The sequence below is a fragment of the Nanorana parkeri genome, unplaced genomic scaffold, assembly GCF_000935625.1.
Source record: "Nanorana parkeri isolate BGI_ZX_2015 unplaced genomic scaffold, ASM93562v1 scaffold600, whole genome shotgun sequence".
NCBI classification, from domain to species: domain Eukaryota; kingdom Metazoa; phylum Chordata; class Amphibia; order Anura; family Dicroglossidae; genus Nanorana; species Nanorana parkeri.
In genome coordinates, this window is record NW_017306868.1 from 328322 (window position 1) to 341206 (window position 12885).

The 12885-nt window shown below is 42.4% G+C and overlaps 1 protein-coding gene across 1 annotated transcript in view; it reads right to left on the minus strand.

The window, feature by feature from the left end:
• POLD1 (DNA polymerase delta 1, catalytic subunit) overlaps positions 1-12885 on the minus strand; it is a 123946-nt gene that overhangs the window by 63951 nt on the left and 47110 nt on the right. Inside the window, 1 exon segment of the mRNA XM_018562789.1 lies at positions 10822-10969. Coding sequence (XP_018418291.1) covers positions 10822-10969 — 148 coding nt within the window.

A 12885-nucleotide genomic window follows, 5' to 3' on the forward strand; every position in this document is an offset into this window, starting at 1 on the left:
TTGAAGATTGTTACTGAACTACAGACATTTTTTTAAAATTTTGGATAAAATAGGTAAGATCAGAACGTCTCTCAGTCTGTCTGTTCCCAATGAGGAATTTTCCCTTCTTTTGTCCCAGGCATGGAAAAACAGGGAATAATAATAATAAAAAACACCTTCTTTCTCAATATATAAAAAAACTAGGGGAAAATTGCTTAAAATGACATTAATGTCAAAATCCCCCCCCTAAGCTGCTTTAAGGACTTCCCTTAAATGAGGCCTCTTGATCCAATCATACTCTTCTATCCAGTAGTTTTCAGGAGTCCCTCCAGCGCTAGTGCCGGTCTCTGATCCAGCGCTAACTGCTGTGTCTTCCTGTTCCTCGGAGTTTGTGCGCGCTGCTGGGCTGCTTGCATTGACTTACCTTGTGTCTCTCCTCTTCTCCCGGCCGAAGATCTCTACTGCGCATGCGCTTGCCCCATGATCCTTCACGATGGCTCGAGAATTTTTCAGATTTTGGGACAGGAGCGAGCGGTGGAGACACAGGTAAGTAATAACCTTTTAGGTGACTTTCCAATTTTTAAAAAACATTTTTGCATAGATCTACTGCTTGCTAGCAGTAGATCTATGCAACAAAAAAAGGGTTTAATTCTACTTTAAAAGTACATCTAAAGCCCAAACTTTTTTTTAGTGCTCCCGTCAGTCTTAATGCAGTATGGGGATCAGTTGGAGAGATTCCTTCACTTCCGGTCTGCTAAAAAGGTCGTTCCCAGGACAGAAAGTGAGGGGACATCCCTCTCTCACAGAAACAGAGAAAAGTAAAAACACAATTTTTTTAAAGTTAAGTAGGGGAATACTAGAACCTCTGTCAGCTTTCTATTGTCTGCTTCCTCTCTGCAGGTTGTCCCTCACTTCCTGTCTGTTAAAACATTGTCCCCAGAACAGGAAGTCAGCAGAAATCTCTCTAACAGAGCCCCGGAAAGCTGTAAAGCCTGACAGGAGTTTAAAACCCTCCCTGTTCTATCCAAAACTAAAAGAAATTGGGCAAAAGGTAGACAGACACAAAATATGTTCTTATTCCATTTTATAAAAAACACCAATCTCAACAAACATTATCAGGTCCCCGAACATTTAGTGTAGATGTATCGTCCTGGTGTATGGGTTTTGAATGACAGTGATGCATTCACTGCTTTATAAATAAGCCGCTATATATTGTTAAAAAGCTGTTGAAATTACAATTATTTAACCACTTCAAGACCAGGTGTTTAGACCCCCTTCCTGGCCAGGCCATTTTCCAGTGTTCAGCGCTGCAGTCCTTTGACTGACGTTTATTCCACCATTTTTTAGGTCATATGGAGAGGGTATCTCTGTTGGGGACATTTGTTTACTTCTTTTAAATGCTGAGGTGGGAAACTATGCTCAACCCAGGACAAAAAACATCTTCCATTTTTGGCTAAGAAAGAAATGAAAAAAAAGAAAACTTTGTTGGATGGCACAAGCCTCAAAACTATAAACCTACTGGTCTCAGCTAAATCTACTTTGAATCATCATTCATACCTACATCTTAAAAAAAATAGTAGTGTAGATCAGCCTAAAGGAAGATTTCTGGGATTTTTAAAAATGAAACCCTGCTGTGGAAGGGCTGAGTGCTTCTTTTGGACTCGGAGTGAAAAAGAAGAAAATCACCTGATCCTTAACCCTTTGGCAGTGACTGCTCTAATCTCTCACCCTCTGCACTGACTGTGGTATGTTCCTTGGCATCTTCACATCTATTAGTCGTGATAAAGTCACTGGTCCTTAGACCCCCCAGAGCCCGGGGAAGAAGAGGCTCCGGAGACCGATCCAGCAGCCAGGCTGGACCGAGGAGTATTTTTTCTTTATTTTTACCCCCTGGACAAAATGAGCACTTAACCCTGGCAGTGCAGGGGTAACCCAAGTGCAAGGTTTCTTTAAAAAAAAAAAAAAAAAGAATCTTGGAGTTCTTCTTTTACTACAAAGCTCACAATACTCTCCCTCTACAAATAAGGTATTCTTTTGGTGATATTTTGTTTTGGAATTTTTTTTTTTTAATGCAAACTATAGACAAAAATATATTTTAAAAAAACGTAAGAATTCACTTTTCTTTCAACTTTGACCACTGCATCATTATAAATAAAAAAAGTTAATGTACATAAAAAGTATAAGCTTTATTCTATAATTCATCCCATTTATAAAAACACTAAATGTAGGTTTCTGGTACAAAGCATTGCAAAGATTTGAAAATGAATAATGGATGTTTTTCGATTTTGTGCATTCTTTTTCTTTTGCAAATTTTTTTTTTTAGTTTAACAGAGCATACAATAAACATAAACAATATTAGGCCAGTGAACTGACACAGAAGCCACGGTGTGAACAAAAATACACAAAATGACAATATACATCAGGGCAATCAACAAAATAGGTAATGAATTGCAGGGTAGAAGGAATGACCTTGAAATTGTGTCATAAAGTAATCCCCTAGGACTCCCCAATGTCCACCAGTAAATGGCCAATATGGCCCAATCTGCTGCCAACTGATATGACATCATAAGACATCTCTTAAGGTGAAACTTGGTAAAAAAGCAATTCTTGGGCAGGGGAAACCCAAGGGGCAAAAATCAAAGAGCAAACCATTAAGTTGGGCGACAAGTGAGGGGGGGTTTCTGACAAAGAGGAAAAGAGAAAGAAGGAGAAAGAGCGAGAGAAAAAGAGCGCGAACGAGAGAGGGTGCTAGAAAGAGCGCAAGAAAGAAAGAGCGAGCGCCAGAAAGAAAAGGGAGTGAGAACGAGAAAGATTTTTTTGCGATCGCACCGCACGCATTGTTGTGCCACGCATCCTGGTACTGATTGCACTGTGGGCTGGGAGGCTTGGCTGCGGTGCCATTGACTTCAATGCACCACCACGCCCCCTCCTGCCCCAGAACGCAGGGAGGCTGTAATTACGCGATCCAGTGCTTTCCAGCAACTAACCGTGCTGGGACGCACTTGATTAAGTGTGAACAAGCTCTTACACAGCAAGTCTCAGCTCTCATCTCGACAACTGGGAATTCCCTATAAAAACGATAAGCAGTCATTATCATCATTATCTGAAAAATTTAGATTAAGCAACCAGTCCCGAGGTTTGAATAACCATGAAATGGAGCACCAATTACAAAAACATTTACTATAAAAGCACAAGCTAAAAGGTAAACTGGAGTTAGAAAAGGCACCAGAAGGTGTCACTGACCGCCGACAATGACACAATCACCCCAGTCTGTGTTCTACATGATGACCTCAGCTGGTGTTTCCCAGCTCATCATTTTACAGAACTTTAAAAAAAAAAAATCTTGAGAACAGGAAGCCACCAGCAAAACAGGAAAACCTTTCTGGTATTCCACACTACAGAAAGTTAAATCTGAGCCAATGTGGGAGATCTGTGAAAACCTGAAGTGAATCTGCAAAGTACAATGTATGGAAAAACATTGCCTGATCCACCTAAAATATACTGTACCATTGTGTGCAAGTGCAGTATTCATATAAGGGGGAGACATACTTTTATGCAAAACTAATTTAATGTGCAGCAAAATTGTAAATATTAACCAGGACCTCTATGCAGAAGACCATGATCTTTGCACTATCATGATGGGGAAGACACACTGCCGAACCTGCAAAACCAACTTAAAAGGTCAAAGCAGTAGCTGTCAAATAAGGTTTTCACAATCTATCAAGATGCTGGTCCCCTTGGACGGAGGTATGTGCTACTGTGTATCACTGCAATATAAATATATACCGATTGAAAGGGCCTGAAAAAGGGGTCGCCTGTTTTAAGCTGGTCATTACTGACCAAGAGCTGTTGCAGACCCTAGTCTGCAGCCTTCTTCTTGAGTACATAACTGGCCTTACCCTATATACTCGGCTAGATATAAACATTGTGACAGCATCAATTAGGACAAGTACAGCAAAGGACACAAACCTCAGATTCAAAAAAAAAAAGTGTATTTACTGTACAATTATAATTGTGTACCTATTGAAGGGCTCACATTTTGAGAGCAGACATAAAATCAAGTTTACTGGTCTTTTATCCAAAAAGAAAATAAAAAAAAAGGGAGGCAGCATAAATCTATCACCGAATTAAGAAAATACAAAAAAGATACGACAGAAATGTATAAGACGAGAGAAGAAAAGATGTCATTAAAAATAGCATACACATTGCAATACCAATTCCCAGGTTGTCTGCAGGTACAGTTTAGGTATGAAGTTATTAAGTTATGAGATTTGCTTATCTATTTCAAAACTGTACTTAATCTATACAGTAATAAGCTAGAATGCAGAATCTACTGTGCAGGATTTAGCAAGAGGTTGCTAACTACCAAGTTCCTGTTTTGACATATACTGCTGTAATGTGACGGAGACAGATAAGCAGACTTCAACACCCTCTGCAGGGGCTCCAATGTGGCAAGACAGCTCAGTCGCCTCTGTTGCAACTTTCAGCCGGAAGGATATGTGTTCAGTGTTTGGCTTTCCTCCCCATGTTTTGAAACAGTGGTTTTAGACTTGCTGGACCAAACATCTGTGTGTGGCTTAAAAACAGCAATCTGCTAGGAGCAAAATGGTTGCACTACAAAATGACTAGTAGGCGATTGCAGACCCTTGGTGCCCAACCTGCTCCTTTGTTGTTTGGCCCTTAGACCCCAGCAGTCAGTAGTGGGAACAATGATTTGTAAAGGGGTATTAGCAGTGATCTCTTCTAACCTCATATAACATGCTTCCAGTCTCCAATAAAATTTGTAGCTCATACACAGTCACTGACAATTATTTCCTTCAGGAGGTCTGCAGTCTTACAACCCTCTCTAGCAGTACACATACGGAACATTATGTGCAGCTCTTTGGTGATGCCAGGGGCCACAGTTGAGACCCCCCATACTTCACAAATAGCCAACCACTTTTCTAGACTGAGCACTAGGGATGCACCGATACAAGCATCGGTATCGGCGGCGATACCGAGTATTTGCATGAGTACTCGTACTAGTGCATATACTCAGATACATAAAACGAGTACCTGTGCCGCGTCCGCCATCTTCAGGGACCCGAATCCGCCGCACACAGGACCTCCATCGCGTCTTCAATGAAGCAAGATGGCCGCGACCTCCTCTGTCATCTGCTCCATTCTGACCTCTTCTCCCGCTGATTGGCCGATTGGATGATTGACAGGCTTCCTCACCAGTCAGGAGTGACTGGTGAGGAAGCCTGTCATCATCCAATCGGCCAATCAGCGGGAGAAGAGGTCAGAATGGAGCAGATGACTAGGCTGTGACACGGAGTGGCTGAAGCAGACGGAGAAGACGACACAGCAGGTTAGTACTGACACACCTCATGGGGCTGGGCACAAAAATGCTGTTTACCGGCATATATTATTTAAAAAAAAGAAAATAACTATGTAGATATTGCTAACTAAGGCTTGTATCACCCCAGTGGTCAAAATAGATGAGCACATGTCCAGACTGCAGACCAGAACACAGTGTGGCACAGCTATATCCAATTCTGCATACCTGGCTTTATATTATAAGAAAATGTAATAATAATATAAAGCCAGTTATGCAGAATTGTTCTTCATAATATTAAGAAACTGACCTAAATTCATGATTTTGTATTTCTTTAGAACAAATGTGACCTGTCCCTTTAAGAAAAAGTATCGGTAATTGGTATCGGCGAGTACTTGAAAAAAAGTATCGGTACTCGTACTCAGCCTTAAAAAAGGGGTATCGGTGCATCCCTACTGAGCACTGGTGTGCCTGTTCTCAACATTTAAAGCGAACCCATCGTACAGCCAGAAGTGAACATCCTCTATTAAAATTTGAGCACCTGTGCTTTCCAGCTGCCAAGAAGCTCATGATGTCATACTGGATTCAACCCGAGTTACCCATATTGGCAGAAAAAATGCAAACACTGCACAAACTGATGATGCTGGATAAGCCGGTGGCCCCACATCAACAAAGCATTCTCACACTGGAACTTTTCAAAGCAATACTTAAAACATCGGGACGATGCCACTTTTTCAGGCCCAAGTACAAGTACTTCCCCTCATGTACTTGCCGATACCAATATCCGATACTTTTCCTTAAAGGGACAGGTGACTTTAAATGATCCATAGTACAACTACATTTTCTGTACTATGGATCATGATTTAACCTATTCATGTTAGCAGCGGAGAATTGTAACTCTATTGCTGGAGTGTAGTGGAGGTATGTGCTGTATATATGTACTACATATACATTACACACGTCCAGTACACTAGAGCAATAGATTTACAGCCAGCCCCGTCCCAGCTTCACTCACTCACAGTTTCACTCTGATCCCTGTTGCCTCACGCGGTGCCTCTTGTAGTCGGCGCTGGGCAGGATCGCTGCATCGCATCTTGGTGCTCAGCTTGTGGAAGGCGCTCACAATTCTGCCCTAACATGAATGGGTTAAATCATGATCCGCAGTACATATGTCCTGTACACCAGTGGTTCTCAACCTGTGTAACCTCAGGACCCACATTTGTCTTTAGTCATTAAGTCGCGACCCGAGTCGCACTGCAATGGAATGCACGGAATTAGGGTACAGCTCATTCCAGTGAGTACATACAAGCTGTGGGTGGCAGCGCAACACACCTCCCACACCAGAATGCACAGTGCGTTAATCGCATGGTATGTTTTAACGCACTGTACTAGTGTGAACGGGCCCTCAAAAACACTGACATACATACACAACCACAGACAGAATCTCACACACTCTCCAATTTTTTTATTTTGAAAACATTTATTTTAAGGTCCACCCAGTCTCCCTACCTTACAAGAACTGGAGTGGATCCCGGGGTCCAGTATGGTCTGCTGTGCTGTAAAAAAGCTCCAGCCATATGTGCATTGCTTGTATAGTTTCCTTGTGTGCCCTGTATAGGTTCCAGGAGACAGAATGTGATGTCACTCCGGTCAAGGCACCTCTACAGGACATGTGATGTCACTCCGGTCCAGGCACCTCTACAGGACATGTGAGGGAGCTGTAAGCAAGGCACAAATGTATGGAGTTCCCTAGCGGCCATAGCCCCATCTCATCCCACCTCAAGCTGACACTCTGTGTCGGACAGCATATTGTGAATGGCTGCGGCAAGAGAACTGACAGTGTTGCGCTAGGGGGAGCCTGAGGAGCCTCTCACCAAGAAAAGTGGAAGGCATGCGACGACCCACTGACCACAGGGTCGCGACCCACCAGTTGAGAACAAAGGCTGTACACTGCAGTAATATAATTACAATTCTCCCCTGCTAACATACAAATGTTATCCCACATTCAGCTTATAGAATTAGTTTCCATCTTCCATTGGAGTATTTGGGACCACACCAAAAAAGGAAACTCTCGGGGTCTTAGAATTTTGAGGGTCAAACCATTTATTATGTATTACCAACCAAGGTATTACGCTTCACGACGGACTACCGCTAAAGTAAATTTGGAGGCAGTCTCTGCTATCCCGGTGGGTTGACCCATTTACTTTTCTACTCTCATTCACTGACCTAAAACAAGTAAGCATATCATAATGTCTGACTTATTTCTTACTTTCCAGACCTGTAATTTGGGGAGGTGCTCAGTACCTATATTTCTCTCATTAACCCTTCAAAAGAACAGAAGGAGCACATAATTCAGAGGTCCACCGGAAGAACTTTGCCAGTGAAGTTATTATCCCCAGAGACCTTGACCTTGGTGACCAATGATGGCTCGTCATTTGCGGGCGAAATTCAAAATCCAGAGCACAGGGCTGCGCTACACGGTAGTACGGGGTAGGGATAGGTGACCTGTACTGGCAGAGGGGAAGGAGCATTTGCCAAAAGGTAAGGTCCTTGTCCTCGACCATCTTCGCCACTCAGCATTACATTTTCTAAAGCTACAATGTCAATTGGAAAGATGCTATAATGACCGTGAGCTGAACATAAGACAAAAGTAAAACCTTTCTTATAATCGGATAAAAAAAAAAATATTGTATGTACACAGTGTGACCGCTGAAGACAACCCTGCATTGCCAGTCTTGCAAGATTCATAGCACAGCGCATACACCCAGCATGCTGAGAGAGAGAGTAACTCCCGTGTGCATGCATGTTAGTTATGTCATCGGGGCCCAGACAATCAAGCAGTCGAAGGATCGGAACCTGGAAGAAGACTGAGCTGAAGATAAAAGCACTGGAGAGGAGCAGCGCTGCGCTGGAGAGCACTAGTTTGGCATGCAAGTCTGATAAGTCATGCAAGTCTGACAGAATGTGCTAATATGCTGGGCATACTAGCACATTATGCCTAAAAGCTCCAGGGGGGCTTATTTGTTTTGCCTTTATCTCAGCTTTTAAGGTTTCATGAGAAAAAGCCAAACAATGTTATTAATTCTTCCATAACAATACTGAATTACCTTTCATTCAGTAGCAACTAGGCAGGGGGCTCAGCGGGTGTTTTTTATTTTAGATGTATTTGTTTAGGTTTTTTTTAATACAACGTTATCATGGAATTTGCATACTTCTATATTTCCTGAAAATGCTTCATCCAGAATGAATAGGGCCATTGACTGCAAGACAAAAATGACAAGGCAGGTGTGCTGGGGAATAGAGGGAATTCCCAGAAGACAAACTGTACATGGCCATGCCAACACTATCAAAATCTAAATTGAAAGGGATGTGTGAAAAGAATGATAGCTACAGATACATGGGAACCAACTTTCTGCCAGTTACAAGGTGTTACAGGTAGATGTACTACATTGTCTTTCCAGCCATGTATGCTCTGGTGCAGTACTGTAGCTGTAAGGTTGCAGGGTGTGCTACTAGGGCGGACTGTTCTTACCTCTATTGCCAGATCTTAGGGAAGCACAAAGTAATGCCACATTACTCCATGCAGTCTACGCTCTTTTGAACGATGATGTCATTACACAAGGGTCATCTGTATGACACATTTCAGTAAACATTTTTTTTTCATCAAACTAATTTTAATATAATGTTATACAAGCAAAATATTTTTTCTAAACAAAGCTTGAGAAAAAAAACAAACAATGCATCACTGCCATTCAGTTTGCAAAGCATGTTAGTTTCTGAATGAAGACTAATAATGGTCAAATAATTTTTTTGAGCTTTAGACAGGCTTTAAACTGTATCGCTTTGTTCGTTCAGAGGATTTTTTTTGGTTAGATTTTAAAAGCAGCATTTCCCCCATAGGAAAGATTTCTTCTCTTTCCGACGCCCATCACATGGACAGGAAGAGGCAAAGGACACAGGATTCTGAAGACTGGGTTATACTGCTTGTGTGTTCCATTGTTAATGGGACAGCTATATCGGCCAGAGTTCCTAGTATCATCCCTCTCTACTTACGAGTAATAGATGCAGCCTGCAAGTCCCCTGGGGAAATATTCTCCCCCAAGGATGGCAAAGAGTCAGAGAAATGGTCAGCAACCTATCCACCATGCTAATGACCTCAGTGTCCAGTCTGTCATCGGTAGAAGACCAGTGTTTAAGTGTTAAACAATGACCACCACTTAAGTGGCACCACACTATCCACCCTAGAGCCTAATAAACTGGAAGGAACTCCTGTCAAGATGACTGGCCTGCATAGTCTCACATAGAAAATGAGTCGAAGAAATGGTCATGTGAAAGCATTGACACAGCTCTGGACCAAGGATGGATACTGCAGTGACAGACCAGAGCAGATATATATACTGGAAGGCACTATGAGCCAGGATCTAGCAACCAAGGGGCACATCCAGGCTTTCCTTGCAAAGGCCACGGGTCAACAGAGCTGACACAGTGAGATCCATAAGCACATTGGCTGGGGAAAAAACTCTGCCTGACAGCTGCACTTGTGGGACTCCTAGATTAGTAAACTAGTCTGAAAGCTAGCAGTTGATTGAAGAATTCTATAGAGTCTAGAAATCAGCAGAGCTGAAATAGCTGGATCCATACTCCTAAAGACACTATCCATACTGAGCATGCTTCTCAATAGTATTTTTTTTGTACTGACCGTAAAACCGTTTTCTCTGATTTTCATTAAGGGCCACAGCACTGTAGACAGTCTATATCAGGGGCGCCAACTATTTTCCGTCTGGAGATCTACTTTTCAAATGACGAGCTCATCGAAAAAACACCTGCATTCAGGGGCGGGAGGGGGCGTGGCGGTGCATTGAAGTCAATGGCACCGCAGCCAGGCCCCTCGCCCACAGTGCCTGTGTTTCAGTCCAGTGCGATCCGCAAAAATTCTGCGAGCACTATTTTTGCAGATCGCACTGGACCGGAATGCAGGCACTAATGTGCCTGCGTTCAGAGTGCGGGAACCGGTTTCCTTCACTTCTTCTCGGATCCCCGCTGGGGAGAGCAGCGGGGATCCAGAGAAGCGGTGGGAGGAGAGGACAGTGTGATCTACCAGTGATCGCTATGCGATCGACTGGTAGATCGCGATCGACCTTGTGGGCACCCCTGGTCTATATCATGGGTTACTCTGCCATCTAGTGTACAGATTCTCTACAGTGCTGCATACCTCAATAAGTAATAGAGAAAATACCTTTTTCTTTAGAGATTATTTTTTTTGTACTAAACAAATGAAGTAAAGCAACACTTGCAACAACAAAATTAATTTAACAAATTAAAATTCTTCAACTGACTTCGAAAACCTTTAGCTGACAAGCAAACCTATGCTTTTCTTTAGAAGGTGCAGAAATCATTAATACAATAACATTTTATCCAAGAATTCTCTCAACGTACATTCCATTGTACTTGATTGGTAGCTTAATAAGAATATAGTGATACTAGATATTTTTTGGCCGGGAGACAGTTGGGCAAGAATCTCTCACCTGTGAAATCTCTAGACAGGGCAATTTCCCGACTTGTGCTCCTGTAAACCCATATACAGAGTTAGCGCTCACTTTTAGCGCCAGTTGACGTCCATCCAAAACCTTCTGCTTAAATGGATCAGTCTCTTTCTTCAGTTCAGTCTTTGCTCTGCAGGGATTGAACGTCACATTGTGCTGTGATTAAACAAGTTTAGTTATGTCCCTAAAATAGTTGGGGTTTTTTTTTTTTTTTTTTACAGAATGCATCGGAGTTTCATTAAAAAAAAAAAACCTTTCCACCTTCATTTCAGCCAGGATCTTTCTTTAAACAAGTGCACGTTAAGGGCCAGTTCACACCATATGCAGTTGTGATGCAGTCCGTTTATTTCAACTGCTGCAGTTAAAATACATCCCAATGCTTTCTTGTGCCTAATTCACACCATTGCAGTCCGTTCAACTGCAGTCAGAAAAAGTACTGCTTGTCCTATTTTACCTGCATCTAACTTCACTAAACGCATCAAAACGCACTTAAACGCAACAGACTGCATACAAAAAAAAACAGAATTGTGGCATCATCCAGGGACATGCAGGGGAAAAAACGCATCAAAAAGGATCGCAATACAACTGCGCAGACGCACGCAGTTGTGATGCAGTTTCTGGTGTGAACTAACCCTAATGTTTCCAGAATGCAAATAAAAGATCTTCCTTCTCACACACAAAAGGTTTACAGTGCTGAGATTCGTAGCCAGATGCGTTAGCTGCCCAAACACTATTAGATTTGTTTTAATCTGAGACTAAGTGCTGAACGGCTAAACAGTGTGGATGGATGAATCTACGCGGTGGTTATTGTTTGCGGACAGTTGGCGCCCATAAGATTCCTGGTAATTGGACAAAATTCTAACAGTATTTGGCCAGTCTTAGAGGACCATCATCGTGGACAGCCAGCCAGAGACGAAGCAAAAAAAATATATTTTTGCCAACTGCGCCATGGAAACAGTGGTAAAGAGAAAGCTTTCTTTTTTTTTTTTTAAAGAGGAACTCCAGGGAAAAGTTTTATTAACCGGGTTAACTGCTCGTTTGTGTCTAGGTGCTAAAAAAAAAAAAGTTATACTCACTCACCTGATCCTCCGAGCCTGCTTGTTCTTAGACCAGTGCCTAGAGCCGCTTTGCCCCTCCTGCAGTGGTCTAAGAATCCTTGTCATCACATTCTATACAAGTGTATAGATGTGAGGACAGTGAAAAGCATTCCATCTGTGCAGTGGAGGAAGAGACACGCTTCAGTGATCGGAGGAGCAGGGTGTCGCCCCAGGAGTTCGGATGAGTGCAACTTTTAATTTCTGTAGCAAAATAAACAGGTAACCCTTGTAGTGCGGGAGTAGCCCCACTGCAAGGGTGAATAAAACATGTTTTCCTGGTGTGCTTTTGTGCAACTACATGTATCAATACACAAGGTAAATGCATATATAGTGCATTTTGCACGTGGTTGCCTATATTCCAATGTAACGAACGCTTCATATAAATGGCAACAGAGATGCAGCATGCAAGATTTTTTAAATGCACCACTCTAAAATGTACATGAGAGAAGTACAATTCTCACACACAAAAGGTTTACAGTGCTGAGATTCGTAGCCAGATGCGTTAGCTGCCCAAACACTATTAGATTTGTTTTAATCTGAGACTAAGTGCTGAACGGCTAAACAGTGTGGATGGATGAATCTACGCGGTGGTTATTGTTTGCGGACAGTTGGCGCCCATAAGATTCCTGGTAATTGGACAAAATTCTAACAGTATTTGGCCAGTCTTAGAGGACCATCATCGTGGACAGCCAGCCAGAGACGAAGCAAAAAAAATATATTTTTGCCAACTGCGCCATGGAAACAGTGGTAAAGAGAAAGCTTTCTTTTTTTTTTTTTAAAGAGGAACTCCAGGGAAAAGTTTTATTAACCGGGTTAACTGCTCGTTTGTGTCTAGGTGCTAAAAAAAAAAAAGTTATACTCACTCTGAACTGCCGAGCCGACTCCCTGCTTCTCTGGTCACTGAAGCGCGTCTCCTCCTCTTCTGCACAGATTGAATTTTCCTCAGCAG